General features: G+C 39.1%; 1 protein-coding gene across 1 annotated transcript in view; it reads left to right on the forward strand.

The window, feature by feature from the left end:
• Positions 1 to 16,836, forward strand: part of GADL1 (glutamate decarboxylase like 1) — a gene marked incomplete at both ends in the record, with an annotated part of 72,682 nt that overhangs the window by 38,143 nt on the left and 17,703 nt on the right. Inside the window, 2 exons of the mRNA XM_079538295.1 lie at positions 3,183 to 3,234; positions 6,212 to 6,301. Coding sequence (XP_079394421.1) covers positions 3,183 to 3,234; positions 6,212 to 6,301 — 142 coding nt within the window. The remainder of the gene's footprint in view (positions 1 to 3,182; positions 3,235 to 6,211; positions 6,302 to 16,836) is intronic.

A 16,836-nucleotide genomic window follows, 5' to 3' on the forward strand; every position in this document is an offset into this window, starting at 1 on the left:
ACTTCTCTCGGATCAATATTTTCTTTAAATGTTAGGATTCGGCTTCTAAGCTGAGTTCAATTCTAAGGAGTGACTGGGATTTTGTTTTGTTTCTTATTTTTCTGTTGCTTTAAGAAGAAAATGAATTTTTAGTCATTATCTGATGAAGTATATTCTTTGTAGTAACTGCATTGCTATCTTGAGTTTGCATGTACATGAGCACTTTGCAGCTGAGACATCAGGTTTACTGGGCATGATGCCAGGTTTCTTAACTACCCAACAGCTGTGCAGTCTTTATCCTGATTTGTTACAGTAGATTTTACTTCGCTATTCCTAAGATAGAATTTCAGTATTTTTGAACACAGACCTGGATTAATTCTGGAATTGATACGTTGGCTGCACAACTTGAGAGCAAGATTTGTTTTCTGTGGATAGCTAGAACAGCAAAGGTTTTAAAGTAATTGCAGTCATGTATTTCTGTTGCATCAGACTTTACTTATTGGCTATTCCATTAATTTCTTGTTGGTTTAGAGGTGAATCATGTTTTCAATATAATAGATAACTTTAATATATTAGGTATAACTCTACCCAACTCTGCACTTTGTTTCAGCATATTGCAGTTTTTCTGCCTTTTTCTTCTTTTAATGACACCTACTTCTAACAGACGTATGTCTGCTTTCAATGAAGATTCCCACCCCTCACTTTCCATAAGGTTTAATCATAGCAAATAGCACTTCTCTGTGCGTGCCAGTCCTCACTGAGATTCAAGCCCTTCTGACTTTCTCCAAATGTGATGTGATAATAAAATTCCACTGTCAGCCATGGAAAGATGCAGAGTAATTTGCTCCACTGCCATCAGATGAATTACAGACTCTGTGCAGACTCAGACCAGCAGGGCTCATTGGCAGAGCTTTAAACTAGGTTTAAAGGGGGAGGGAAGTAATAGCAAGCTTGCCTACGATAAGATATAGGTTGACAGAACTAGGTTAGAGGGACAGGGTGCTAGTGGAGGCTCTCAGCCTGCTGCCCTGAGATGTGCTGTCAACACTGCAGTGCGACTGAAGTCTTATGACATTGAGTCAGGTGTAACTGAGGCAATAGAAGAAGACAAGACTAGACTCAAGGGAAATAATTCAAAGGAGTTACCTACCAAGAAATTGACAAGGCTGGTTACCCAGCTGAAGTGTCTCTACACAAATACGCAGTAGAAAGGCTTCTACTGGTATGTCAACCAGAAAAAGAAAGTCCAAGAAGGAATGCCACCCCTCAGTGAGCAATACAGACAGGCTGGTAAAAACAGACAAGGATAGACAGAAGTACTAAACAACTTATTTGTCACAGTTGTCACAGGAAAATGTTCATTATACATCCCTCAACCAAATGGGTTGGAAGGTGGAAACTGGGGAAGCAGTGTGATCTGTCTGGCCTTTGACATGATCACACAACATCTTTCTCTCCAAAATGGAAAGATATGGATTTGATGAGTGGACTGTTCAATGGGCAAGAACCGATTGCAAGATGGTACCCAAAGAATAATGGTCAGTGGCTCAATGTCCGGGTAGAGATGAGTGATGTCCGCCAGGGGTCAGCACTAGAGCCATGAGCTATCCTCATGCTTGCCTTTCAGTATGCCTCACTTCCAACCTAAGGAGTAGTGTGAACATAAACAGCAGGGTCTGAATGGTCAGGGCAGAGAACACCCAGATCCCAGGCTTCTTACAATGAAGAGAAACATCTCAGCCATGCACAGTTCAGTGCAAGTCATAGAGCTGTGCTGCTGGGAATTGGCATTTTGTCACAGCAATCATTTTATGGGAATGTGTGCTAAGAGGTAATAATGAGTCATATGCACAGTACTTGTTAATGATAAACAATGTGGCAAGTCCCCATGCTCAGTTTGGAAAATGTACCATCTAGAGTATTGTTCACTCTCTCCCTAGCCAATCTGTTTCTGCTGCGCCTCAGGCTTCGCAGACACAGCTGTGCTGGCAGTGTCCCTGTGAAGGCAGATTTCAGGGGTGTAAATAGGACCAGGGGGGTTATTCTGACAGTATTTTTTTCCCTCTGGTAGTGAATAAAGGAATTATTTCTGTGATGACCAGCAAGGCAGCTGCAGGCAGGAAAATACTGAATGAATGCAACAGAAAAACAGGCTTATACAAAATCTGAAGCTTGATAGTCTTCATTTTGTTGCTGTTAGAGTGCACCTTTGTATAGAAGATAAAAATATATTGACACAGCAATACTGTCTGAACTTGAGGGAGTTTCTTTGGAGTTTTCCTTGGAAAAGATTTTGGGGGGGGGACGACAGTAATGGGAGAAGCCAACCTGCTTTAGGAGGGGGTTGATCAGGGCAGCCTGATGTCATGTGCAACTGTGCCCACGGCAGAGGAGTTAGAACTTGATGATCTTTAGGGTCCCTTCACCAGAGGTTTCTTCCAACTCCTGTGATTCTGAGAAGCATTTGCTATGTCAAACTGTCCTCCTTGCCTCAGAACTCTGGACTGATATCTGCCAACATCAAAGTTGAGGTCATGTTTTTAAAAAATTGATGCTGTTTGGATCCAAATGTTTAATTTAAATTGGCCTTTCTATTAAATGCTTTCTTATTCTCTTTCTTTTTTAAATCTATTTTAGTGCATTGTTAGAAAAGGATGTCCAGGGATTATTGTGAAGTCTCATTGAATGGAAGTGCACATTGTTATATAAAATGTGGAACAAGGACAGTAGCAGAAAAACTGATGGGAACTTAAATTCTGGGTAAAACTGCAGGGTAGTGGGGACAATAGTTGTAGTGCAAGGGATGCAAAAGTAAGCAGGGAGTAAGACAGCAGCACAGCATCGGCACGTGAGGAAAAGAGGTTGAGGAGTTGGTGGAAATATAAATGGAAATTTGCATCAGAAAAATTCACAGCCTGATGTAAATTGGATCAATTTGTGCCATGTGGTCCACTGAAAATCTGTGCCTGAGGACAGAATTTGGCCTCTCCTAAGTGCTCGTTGGCTTGCTGTAGCCTTCATTTGTTTCTAGGAGCTGATAGTTACTATATTTTCACAGCAGGTAGAAATGAGGTTTAACTCTGTGATTTCTTCAAGGAGATTTGGGAAAGAAAAGGAGTAAAAAAAAAAGTGTTCAAGGCCTTTTTTCTTCCCTGTATGTACTGCATTGTTCTATGTTTAAACCCCTGTGTTTTTGATTACAGATATCTTGTGGAAGAAATTAAGAAAAGAGAAGGATTTCAGCTTCTTTTGGAGGTAAGTGAAAATGGAATTGAAATAGTATTATTGTGGTTTCTTGTCTATTGTTTGGCTTTGTTCTTTTTAGCCAAATGCCACGTTACGTTTGAAGTGTGTAATTCAATAAGCTGTGATGCACAGATGTGTTCAAACACATATGTTCTGTATTCCCTACCATCAGTCTGCCCATCATCATAGCTTCTGGGCCTGTATTACCTCAGGGTGTATAAATGGAGTGCTTTTCTGTGAAAGTGAAGAGTCTGACTGGTAAAAACGTAGTGCTTGCCAGACTTGCAGATAGGATTGTGTGCTGGAAGAATAATCAGAATACTTTGACTTTTCATCATTTAAGTCCTTTTTTTCTTTTTTTTCCCCCCTTAATTCTGTTTCTACAACAATCTTCCTAAAAACTAACATAAAGTTGTTTATTATTGCTAAACCCATCAGCTTAATATCTGATAATTGTCTTGCTCAGGGGAGAATGAGCAGGGTTAAAGACTTCCATTTCTGAGCCTATCCCCAGCTATTTGTTTACTGAGATTAATATCTGGGATGGAGAAGGGGGAGAGGGCATTGAAAAGACCTGTCATCTGCTTTGTTGGAAGTGTACGCATCTCAAAGGCTGCTGGGTGAATGCCATGAATAGGGAGAGAACATTCAGAAAGCAACAAATGTTAAGATGCAGATTTGGTTTACATTTGCTGATGCAATGAGCATTCTAGGTTAGGCTAGAATTAATATGAAATATATATTTAAGACTATATTTCTTGTAGAACTTAAACTTCTTTTAACTTTGAAAACTGCTTTGAAAACTGACTTGAAAGTGCATACTGGGAAACTGTATATGCAGACAAGAATGCTGGGAAACAGCACTTGATTGGTTTGTTGAAGTGGTACATTCATTAAAATCTCCCTTCCCAATTATTGTAGGGATTAGCAATAAGGCTAGATGTACTGTAGATGTGAAAGGTGTTGGGAGAGCGGAGACTGCTGTTTAGTTCCTTTGGGAATAGGACACTAGGATGGAGAATGAGATTGGAGAGGGTGCTATGTTATGGGCTATGAGAAGGAGGTTGAGCAAGGGTTAAAAAGTTTTGAGGAGCATCAGAGGACAAGCAGTGAGAGTTTAAGGAAAGTCAGGGCAAGTTAAGTGAGCCGTTTATGAAAGGAAATTGGACTTCAGACAAGAATCTTGGGAAGATGATCCTCTGGTGCACGCAGAGAAAGTCTTGTAATGAGAACTGCTCTGCAGCCTGGAAATACCACACGTGCATGTGTCATCTTGAACTCCTTGGTGGTACAACTGCTTACCTGCTTGGATGAGAACTGTGACAGGATGACAAGCAATAGTGAAGCATAGCTGGGGGTAGTTGGGATTTTCTTGGATGAACAGTATTTTCAGAGAGGGATGAAGTATCTGATATGTGAAAGGAAACAGAGATAATCAAGGAGGCAGTATAGGCAGTGGCAATGTGGTAATATATGCCATCTGCTTCATGCTGTCATTTGATTTTAAACAGTTTTAGAATAAACCCTCCAACAGTCAGCTCATATTTGCGTTCATGAGGAAATCACTGCCTCTTTAGGGTCTGTGTTTGTGTGTACTTAGTACAGACATTTTGGGGGAAGAAATGAGACTTCAAGTGCTGAGCTTTTTTTCATTCAGGGACAGCAGGTGGCAGGTTTGCAGTTCTATTCCTGCTGACAACGATATTCTCCTTGATGATTAAATTGTATTTAATGCATTCTTTGAAGCGAGGCGGAAAATGGTATGAGCAGTTCCCAGTGCCCTTTCATGAAAGAGCACATCTCAGCTGGTGGGCTCTCCTCATTCAGGGTCTGCCTTGGTTGTAAGAGCAGCCGCATTCAGTGGGATGAAGCAGTGGTGTGATCCATCTATCAGGCTTCCTTTTAACTTTTTTTTTTTTTTTATTCAACCATACTAATGAGGATGGTGTGTGGAAGGGAGAGGGAGTGTTAGTTCATAATCCAAGTTGTGATTTAGAACCCAGTTAAATACTGCATTGCAAATGATATAGGTCAGGATTAACTGAGTGTTGCTGTGGTAGCATTGGATAGGATTGGAACACATATCTACTCATGCTATTGCTATCTGTACAGGTAAAAAATAGAATAAAATTTGTTCCAAATTAGTATGAAATTTAGTCAGATTCTGGAATGGTCTGCTGGGAACCTTTTTTCAATTACAGACAAAATGGAAACCTCATAAAACAAAATGCTTTCTTTTATAATGTATGATGAACATCCATTCTTCTCGTCAGGAGGCTTGCAGTTTACTCTCCACTGAGTTTAAATGAAACATTGTGCAGGAGGGAAGCAGAGATGTGGAGTCTTTGCTCAAAAGACTTGCTTAGACATTGGACAAGATCTTTCCAGTATATGGCATGTATCAAATAAAGCATCCTGAGATTCATTAAGAAAAAAACACAAAAACAGCGGGATCTGAGAAGACCAGCATTAACTCAATAATGGTGTGCTACATGTCATGATCTAAGAGAGAATTGGCATAGTTGAGTAGAAAAATGACTGGGTGTGCAAATGCTAAGCAGTGCCAAAAATAATGAGCTTGTGTGTTTTGTATAAAATGCATCATATGAAATCTGTATTCTGAAAACGACACTAAAAAAAAGAAGGTAGTAACTTTAAAGAGAAAAACAGAATTTTGAAATCAATGTGTTAGCTTCTTATGCCTCTCTTACACTTTTTATCTCAATGAAAATTTCTAGCAAGGTAAAATTAAGTAGGTATGTCTTAAGAATTGAAGGAGTTCCAGTAGAATTCAATTTTCTGGCAGTAGGGAAAGAAGTGGACAATGTTACAAACGTTCTTTTTTCAAAAAGGGGAAACAAAAGATAAATTGGAGAAGGAGGACTCAAAGTGTAATCTTCAAATAAGGCAGAACTTGATGAAGTGTAATATGTTTTCCTGTCCTGTTGTCTGTATTTTATAAGCAATCACTTGTTCTCTTGTTTAGCCGGAGTACGCAAATGTTTGTTTTTGGTACATTCCACCAAGCTTAAGAAAAATGGAGGATGGACCTGAATTTTGGCAGAAGCTACACCGGGTGAGTGGCACATGAACAGTGTTATCTATAGCTTACTGATGTATTTATGTGCTGTGTAAGAATGTGAAATAGCCCCTGGCTTTTCCTGGCATTTAACTAACTGTAGAATAGTGAACTAACTGTTAAACGGATACTAGTAGCTTTTAAAATTTTGTTCCTTATTTAGACAGAGCAAATTTATATTTTTTTAATGTAAAAAAAAAAAAAAAAAAGCAGACATTTGCAATTATTCAGCTTACTGTCAAAGTTGTAAACAGATGGCAGAACTGAAAGAAGATGAACAGTCTTGTCTGTGTCTCCTGTCTAGACAGGGTATTTGTTACCTATTTCACTGAACGTTGTCCTTGGAACTTGTCTCGCCTTACCATAGAAAATGTAGGTGAGGAAGTGCTTAAGAGTAAGTTTCTGATGTTAAACAACCCAAAAATGGAAGTAGAAATACAATGGTAAAAAACTTCACTGGAGGGTATTTTCGGTAAGTCTTGGGTATAAATTTGTGAACATTCTGAAAAAAGCAGCAGTGAAATTCTGAAGTAAATAGCTGGGAATCAGTTGTTAAGACCTGATTAGGAAACTGATAGACACTAGTATTATGTATCAGTGAATAATCTCTTCTGTGAGGAATTAAGTTCATTAAGTGTTCTGCTTTTTTTTTCCCCTCGAATTTCTAACTAGAAATTTAAAATTATAGCACTGGTAATGTATAAACAGACAAAACATTCATACTTCCTATAAAGTTGGCTTTTCTTTCAGCAGCTTTCCTTTCTCAGGAATTGCTTTCAATATATGTTGGATGCTGTGGTCTTTCTGGCATGAGGTCTTCCTTAAATGTCCGTGTTGTGTTGTGGAGTATATTTAACCATTGCTTTACAAAGTCATGTATAGCTAGGGTGTGCTTTTACCATGTTTTCACAAAGCATGGATAGACTGTGATCCATCCATCCAGTCTTGTTAGGTTGAAAGGTACACATATACATATATGTAACTGTATATCGGCTTCTGTAATTGTGCACAAGTAAGGTTTTGACAAGAGAGGAAGGCATAGAAGAAATAATGCTGCCACCTTTGATTTATATATGCCAGGGAGAGGACTGAGGAGGGAATGGATACAGCACAATGAATGGCTTTGAGCACATACATCTTGTGTGAGTGAGTGGCTTTTTTAATTCCTGGTTCTTTGCTGTGGTGCACAATGGTGCTCCCGTTCAGTGTGAGGAATAGTTATGATATAGATTGAGCCAAGAAATGCAGATTCCTGGCAGGTGTTTTGTGAGATAGAGCTTGTATTAAGTTTCTCCCAAGAACTGAGCACTACTGCAGATCTCAACAATGCCTTTCATTGGCAAGGTGACATTTTGATTCTTAGTGCCTCTGATGAAGAATTAAGAAAACCAAAACCATAACATGGGTCATAATACTTATCAGTGAGCAGGTGAGATGACAGCACCGAGTCTCACACAAAATAAAGCTGACTTGACTATTTTTGCTAATGTCAGTTTGTTCTGTGACCTAAGGTTGCTGGTGTAAACACCACATTCCATTCTTTGTATTGCATTAATCAGTATGAGTATATGGTTGAGGAAGAAGGAACGCATCCTTTACTAGCCAGGTGTAAGTGATGGGAAGATGTAGTCTGGAGATAGTTTTGCCCCATGCCATCAGCAGGTGGATGAGGATGCATGCAGTTCCTTGATTGCAAGTGCATCCTGCATTTTCCTATTATTTCACAAACCTAAGCATTGGGATGCTTTAGTTTACAATCTGTCTTTCCACGTAATGTTTAAACATCAGTTATCCTGTTCATTCAGAAATTAATCTTTCTTTTTGTTGACCTGCATATCTGACAATAATTAAGAAAATGCATGTCTTAGAAATCCCTTGAGCAACTGATTGATTTCATTCAACTCCTTGTTCAGCAGTATTTTTTTTTGAAAGATGTCACCTAAGGTTAGCTATGTATGTTTTAGTACTGGTGAGAGTTGATAAGCCAATAACCCTGATCTCGAGTTCTCAGATTCGTGAAGAATTTGCATACTCCTATGCAAAATAACCCTGAAAGTTTTCTGCTGTGCTGGCTCTTCTCCAGCTTTCACAGCCTACCGTATGTGGGATTGTCAGGGTGGACTGCATCACAGCATGATACTTGATTCTGATGTCAGTCTTCTAGCTGTCCTACATGAACTGTCTATCCGAAGTTTCTTTTTTTCTTAGGTTTTTTTTTTCTTTTTCTGTCCCTTGAGTGTTGGGATCTTGGGTGGGCTGTGGGTGCATAACCTGTTTTCAGAATCTCTGTCATTTAAAATGAAAGGTGATGGAAAAGAGTATGCTGAAAGACACGATATAGCCACTAACTGGTCAGGAGTTTTCACTTCAGAGAATGAGGAACAACATAGTGTGAAGACCAGAACAAATGGTATATCACCCTGTTAATCAGTGAGATAGGGAATTCTGAGTACAGCTGTGGTCTTGCAGTATTTGCATCTCTTAAAGTTGCAGCTGGAATTAGGTGTATGGGGAAGCTGGTTCTTTTTTACAGTACATCAAGGCACTGGATGCAGGTGCATACTCCAGGATAGTCCATGCCATGAATGTTTTGCAGTACTCAGTATAATTCAGGTAGCATAAATCTTGTGATGCGAGGTGGCATACAGTGTCATTTTTCCTAAAAGGGATTTCTTCTTATAGAAACCAAAGGAATGGAAATCCTTGTAACTGGGGAGTTACTGCTTAATTCAACTAGAAATACTTGTAAGTGTGGTTGTTTTGTCATTGCAAACTTAGAGCTGCAGCTGCTGACCTGGAACGACATAAGGAGTTAGCCTTGGAATCAGTTTGCTAAAGTTGGATGTGCCCCCTAGTGGTGCTTTTTCAACTCTCCCTTTCACGAAACTGCAAGATTTGCTTTGTTTACTGCTAATCACAATCAATGTGCCACTTATGCACAGTGATATTAAGCATGATTGGAAATTATAAGCCAGAAGTGGAAGTGAAGAGAGAAATCAAAGTTTTAAGCCTATGCCATTCAAATGTTCATATCTTATCCATAACTATTGATATCTATGCTTATTCTTACTTGCAACGTTCTGTTTAAAAATTCAAAGGTTCCAAAATTGAACTCATACTGGAATGTCTCCAGATGATGCAGAAGTAGCTGATTATTGATAATACTATCTCTGAAAAGCCTCCAGGAAGCGCAGGTTTTGCTGGGGCATGAGGAAGCATTTGGGAGGATACATCTGGAACTGTTGCCATTCTGTTGCTAACCGTTCCATCCAGTTATCCCTTATGTTCTAGATCAGCTGGCAGTTTGCTCAGTCTCTGTGTGGTCTGGAGGACTAAGAAGGAGAAACAGAAGTAACTGTCTTTAAAAGAGCCCTCTTCTATGGAACGTGGCTGTGCCAAGGGGCTCTGGAACATGAACTGTAGGCTGCCGCGTAATGGATACTGCACAGTAAAGAGGGATGGTGGTACTTACTGCCAAGTACCAAAGTCCTCAAAGCTGTGGTATAAAAAACTTCAGTATATTTCTGTTCCCTCTATTATTCTTTATTAGATTTTGCCTAAGCCGTAGTTCTAAACAACGTGTGCTGGAATATCTGAATTCCAGTGGTTCAGTAAAGATTTGTATACTGTAATTAGTTGCAGTTACTCAAAATTCAAGCACCATAGTTTTGGACTTTATTTGTTGGGGTTTTTTTTTGTTTTGCTTTCTGTCCTTTTGTGGATTTTTGGACAAATAATACAAACTTTATTGGCAATATTAAAAAGCTGAGGATACACTTTCATAATAAAGCCCGTATAGCTTGGAATGTTGTTGTTGTTGCTTTCTCCCACTTAGTAAAGGGAGCCTTGTTCCTACTTTTCCCCCCACCTAACAGAAGAATATAGATGTCTGCTAACTGAAGACACTTGTAAAATAGCCTGTCATGCTGGCTGGTGTTGTGATACATTTATGTAATGAGAAGCTTCATATCAAAGAAATATAAGGGGGTTGAAGTGGTGTTGCCTTGGCAACCTCTGAATCTTGTGGTCTTTGTGGTATAAATCAAACTCTAATCAAGGACCCGATTCAGTATTCTCTATGTATTCAAAGTACATATTTACTGTGGTAATAGATTTGAATGGAAAGGGAAAACAAAAGCTTCAACAAATTGTATTAATAAAGTTTTCTCTATTTATTTTGTAACATCTAGAGGTGAATGGCACAGGTTATAACTGCAGTATTAAATGCAGAGGGCCCAAGTTGAGGCACAAAAAAGGTTCCGAAAATATCACTGCAAGTGTATTTCCACTTAATATTTGTATACAAAATATTACTGCTTAAATGCCTTGTGTACACTTAAGTAATATTTTAAAATATTTGAAGAGTAATATTAGTGACCTGTTGCTGGGAATCCTGGTCACGTTGGTAATTTTTATGGTAGCAAGTAGTGTTACTGTCTCTGGCTTCTAGATCTGTTTGACATGAGTTTTTTTAGGAGGGGCATATAAAATGACAGGGAAATAATGGTAAGATTTACACAGATTTAAATGGGAGTTAAATAGGTTAAATCATTGTGAATGACAGCTCTGGAGCTGTTCATCAGTCATTTGTGAATACTCTATGTTGAACTAATTGTTTCTGATCCCACATGTTTTCTTGTTGCATTGAACTAATATTGTCATACAGAAATGTGTTTGGAGGAGAATAGAAAAAGAATGAGTTGAGGGTTCTTTGTTTTTTGTTTTTGTTTTTTTTTTTTTTGCAAAAGCATGGGGATTGTTAAGGGATGGTGCCATGTCCTTTTTCCTAAATCAGTTGTGAATTTAAACAAAACTCTACAAGTGGAAGAGACTACTTTGTCAGGTCTAAAAGGAAACACCTGACAGGGATGGGATGATCCTCTCAAAGAACATGATGTGGATCTATCAAATGCATTATCTGAAGAATCTTGGTTTGTCAGCTAAATCCTAATGCTTAACAACAGTTCCAGATTCATCCTCTGTGATTTGAGGCAGAAAAGCTAGAAGGAGTTGGCACAGCTTCCCCCTGTCTGTAATGTGGAGAAGAGGAAGTCCCAGATCATGACTCAGGCAACTTAATATAAAAATCACCCTTTGGAAAGACTTGTTTGTCTTCATTGTTCAGAGGGAAAATTGAGGGATGCTAGGATCCCAGAGTGGATGCCGCAGTTCATGAACACAAGTAAGAAGAATCTAGTAATGTGTCCTGAGCATGCTCTCTGCTGGGTTAAGCCTCTGTTTCACCAGCTTCTGGAGGGAGGAATTACAAAATATCCTAGTTCAATGGGACTGGATGGGTTCTCTGCTCTATGCTGAGGAGAGGTGAGAGCAGGACTGCAAACGAGGCAGGGCAGACGGCGGGGAGCTCAGGGGAGAGAGGTGCAGTGAGTCCTGAAACCACAAAATGAGTAATACAGTAATAAGAAGGACTTATGTGGTAATATGACCATTTCTCAGGAGAGAGTGGTACTCAGAAATTCAATAACAAAATAACTAGTCACACTTTAAAGCAACAGCACCTCCTATTTTACAGCTAATTGTACATGATATGCAGTAGTAGACGAATGAAATCTTTGTAGTTTAGCTGCATATAAATTACTGTTATTGTTAAGCAGAGAGATCTGAGCTCTGATAAATGAGTAGGAGCAGTACAGTGGTCTGGAGTAGTAGAGAAAAATTATAGCATTGTTTTACTACCTTGTTAATGAGGGGATTTGCACACTTCCCTTTTAATACATATTTCTGCAGTTTTATTTAACTCAGCAGTAGAAACTATTTGAAGCTGTTAATTAGAGAAGAGATTTAGCATGACCTTGTTTTAAGTGTATCCTTCTTAGATTTGTGTTGCAAGAACAGAAAAATAACGTGCTTCTAAAGAAAAATGTTAATCAGAAATAGGATACTTTGGTTTCTTACCACTGATCTACACATAACTGGACTTTATGGCTTTTCTTTCTGTTATATTTATTCTTGTGTGAGTACTGAAGTAGTAGGACTAGACTAAGGGGTAAGATTGACTCTTAAGTTTTCTTACCAATAGGATTAGGGGTTGACTCTTTTAACATCCACAACGCCCATCTCACATTAGACTTGGATGCTAGCAGCACTCCAGTATATATTTCACCTTGGTAGAATTTTACACCTGCTTAACTTTCAGGCTGCATGCAGTGGATTGTGACTCTATTAACCTATTCTCAAACTTGCTTTTCATAGTGATGGCTGGCATTTTAGGTGTATGTTTAGGAAATAGAAAGGAGGTATATTTGTATGAACGTATTGTAACCTACAGCGGAGGTAATAAAATAAGGCAAAGATGTGAACGGTTTCCAAACCATGCTTTTTACAGTAGTCCTAAGTGATGTTTTACTAAATCATCGTATGGCAGTTGTAGAGATTTATTTTCTGGCTCTCTGCACTGCCCCTCTTCCAGACTGGCTTTTCAGGAGTGGATAGTATTAGTAGGCTCCAGTAAGTTGTCTTTACTCATGGAGAAATCTTTCTTTATTATGTTTTTTCATTTTTTAGATCAGTGGTACTGTTTTCACTGAGGTATATGGGCAGGAATGAACATCAGTAAAAGAGCTGATAGTTTCCTTCCGATTCATTTTATCCATCCAATTTCTGTCATTTGGATAGCTGATTGTCTTTTTTATTCTTCAGTCACTTCCTAGACTTGTAATATCAGGTTATATCTGGAACTGATGATATTTACATTCCATTCAGCAGTAATAACATTTCTGGCAGCAAAGTATTTCTACTGTAGGAATGCTGTTAAATAGCTTCTAAAACTACTCCTCAATTCTCAGAACTAAGAAAAGAAACCCAAAATGGCTTTGGAGCTGTAGTGTTTACTAGATGAGAGTGCAAGGTGACTTTTGTCGGATACTTAATGTTGAGCTGTACACGTTCAAGGCCCACTGAGGACTGTTGATCCCTAGTGCACAGCCTACAAAAGCAATTGAAGCTGTGGGGAGAGATTCTGTTGCAGCTCTATAAGTTGCATGCAGGCTGAGCAAGGATTTCTTCTTCCCCACCTGCAGGGAAAGATTGCTCAGATCTCCAGAGGTTAAGCAGATTCCACGCTAGTTGTTTGTTGCTTGAAGTTCTTTTAAGGAAAATGGAGGGTCAGATCATTTCTTTGTGTGGCAGTACATGTAGTGACATGAAATGAAGCTGGGGTGGAGGGACAAAGAGGAGAAAAATGTGGTGTGGAGGTAAAATCATGTAACTAATAAAGCAAAGAACCAAATCCTTCAGGGAGGTTAGTGCAGGATGTCTTTTCATTGAAGTATGTAAGTCTGTGTATCTAGCTGAGATGCTAAGAGCAGCATAGCCACTTAAGCATGAATTAAGTACTGTATTTAAAGCTGTGTCTCTAGGAGTAGTTAGCTAACAGGACTGTTCTCTCAGAAGAAATGAAAGTGTAAACTGTATATTTCAAAGTGCAATACTGCAAGACTTTTTTTTTTTGTTCACGTGCACTTTTTGAATGTAAATGTATGTACGTGCTCTTGCATGCATGCTTATGACTGCGTGTATTTACATTCTGGGATCATCTAAAATATAATTCTTGAAGGATAAAATAAGGCATAGTACTGAATTAAGTGAATTTTAAGGAAAACTCATCAACATAATCACACGATCACAAGATGGCTGAGTTAGGAAGGGACGTCTGGAGGCCATCTGGTCCAACCTATGCTCAAGCAGGGCGTTCTGGAACTGGGTGCTGAGGACCACATCCAGGTGGCTTTTGAGAAGGCTTGTGGACCTCTGTGGGAAGTGTTTAGTCACTTCCACAGTAAAGAAGTGCTTCCTGAAGTTCACCTTGATCTTCTGGTGTTCCAGTTTGTGCTTGTTGCCTCCTATCCTTAAACTGGGTACCGCTGAACAGAGACTGGTTCTGTTCTCTGCATTCTCCTTCATGTTTCACATATTTAGTAAGATCCCTCAGTCTTCTCTTTAGACTAAACAGTCTCAGCTCCCCTGTATGAGATTCTTGTCAACCAAATTCTCCACCATTTTGAGGTTAAATAGATCTATGGTTTGCACACTCCAATTTCAGTTAATTAAACATAGTCAACATTTTTGGTATCATAGCCATTTTTTTTCTTCCTTTATAGAAACAAGCTAACAACAACAAAAAAAAAAACACCACAGAAGCTAACACCCTTGTATCCCCTGTAATTATACACCTTTCATGAAACCATGATCTTTAAAATGTATGGTATATTGACAAAAATGTATGCATTTTTAGCCTGTTTACTCCCAAATATTTTCCTTCCTGAGATTTGCTTTTAGCTATGGCAAGCTGCTATACTGCTGATGTATTCTGTAGAGTTCATCTTTGTGCATCCACATTCCTGACTATACTACTTGTTTGTCCAAACAACACGTGTTTCCTCTACTTAGTAAGACTAATTACTCTTTCCTTCCTTTTGGAGTTAGAACCTATTAACTAATATTTGAAGTTGCCTTTGGTGCCTGCCTGTAAACAGAACTGCTTTTAATAAGAAAGCTTAGTTTGAAAACATTCAACATAATTTAGTTTTGGCTGTGTTCTTAAAAAGCAGCATTGTGCTCCTACGTATCTGTGCACTTCTTCATTATGCTCACTCAGTACCATATGTACATTAATAACCAATGTTGGAAGGAAAAAAGTTTGAGTTACAGGCTGAACTCTCAACTATAGCTGTTCTGAAAGTGTCATGGATCATGTTTAATAGCCTGTGGATCAAAATGAAACCCATATACATTGCAGGGAACTCAATAATTGAAGCATCCCAGGAATGTTTAAGAACCAGAGTCCTGAGGTCACTGGAAGCTTCTTTCTGTGCTCAGCTTTTACCTGCATAAAAGTTGTCCCCTCTCTCCTCCATCTTTTATTTCTATATCAAATAGTAAATGTATTTTAATGTGCTGACTTAGATGATTTTTACCTGGCATTTTGGGGAAAAATGAACTCATTTGTCTTCCCCTTGTTCCTCCTGGTTTTCTGAGACATGAGAAAAACAGTAATTCAGACCTTTGGCATTTCAAGATGTTTCCATGATGTGTGATTGCAATTCTCTCCTCCCTTTTGGGTGCCTGCAGAATGGTCCCGCTGGGGCACTGAGCATATGAAGCTGATCTGCACATCAGCTCTGAATTTACTTTTTTTCCACACGTGAAGCTCTGAAGTATCATAATTGGTCCTTTGGTGATGAGAAACACAATGACTTTTAGGTGAACACTTGCAGTGCACACCTTAGGGTGTTGTCTGATGAAATGATTGTCCAGCACAGCTTTTGGGTTTGTATGCAATCATTATGTAGGTTCTTTAACCTTGCTAATACATGCTATTTCGGCACTGAAGGATTCACATGAGATGAAAGTGATGCCTATTCCCCTTGCTGGTCCTTTGCATAGGATGAACCTCACTGAGAGCGTGAGCAAAGAATGAGGCTAAGCAAGAATACTTTCAGCAGTTGCTTAATAGTTAGATCATGACTCTTCTTGTTTTTTGCCCACAGCACAACTGTATTGAGGAGTGGAAGCCACTACTTTCAGCCACTCAGTCTGTGCCTTTATCAGTGCAGTCTCTTCCTCTGCAGGGTGTGGTAACAGGAGGTTCTCTGAATGTATTAAATGTTTTATGAAAGTCCTTGAATATCAGAAGTCGCATACAGGCTGAAGTTTCCTCTAGTTATAAATCTTTCTAGTGTCGTTCCTCACCATTCTGCCCTGTCAACTGGTACCTGCTGTGGTTTCTCAGTGAAACATGTTTTTCTAGCATTCTGTTGTTTTTGTTGTGTTTAATAAATACCCAGCAATGAATTGGCTGTAGTGCAATAACAGTGATTATGAGATTAATAGCACAGTGATTTTTCTGATCTCTTTATAGGGAATTAGAGAGAAGGAAATTATAATTTGAATTCCACCCATAGTCAGAGGACCCTCATAGCATGAGATGTTGTGCATTCAATGGAAAACTAGATAAGGTAACCTCTTTGCCCAATCAGCCAGAAAATAGGAGTTGCTTAACTGTATAAGCCTTTATTTTACCTCTGAGGAAAGGTATCCCGTCTGCTTTGTTCTGAAACATGGGTGACAATTTCAACACTGACTTAACCTATCTGGGAAACATTTCATTGTATTTGCTATACTGGGCATATAGCGAGAAACTTCCATGTTGTGTGGACTTGCAAAGGGTACTAGGGTGTATGCAGTGTTTCTAGAAAAGAGTGACAAACACACAGATTACAAATATCTAATCAAAGGATTCCCTAGTGGTTGTTTTGGGATACGGGTGAAACATGGAACTTCTGCTCATTACTGGACAGCTTATGTAGATTTTGTGGAAGAACAGTAGCGCATGAAAAATGTTGTTGCTTTGTTCCTAGTAGTTCAAAAGATGCATTTGTTTTTGAGGAACACCACAGCAGGAGTGCAAGTACTACAGAGGAGGACATGCTCTCTGCCAAAGGGGAGCGAGGAAGCTGTTGTGCTTTCACAGCCGTTCTGCTCTCTGCACTTTCCTGTCACTTCTTAGCACC

This window comes from Tetrao urogallus (genome assembly GCF_951394365.1).
Source record: "Tetrao urogallus genome assembly, chromosome: 7".
In the NCBI taxonomy this organism is placed as follows: Eukaryota; Metazoa; Chordata; class Aves; order Galliformes; family Phasianidae; genus Tetrao; species Tetrao urogallus.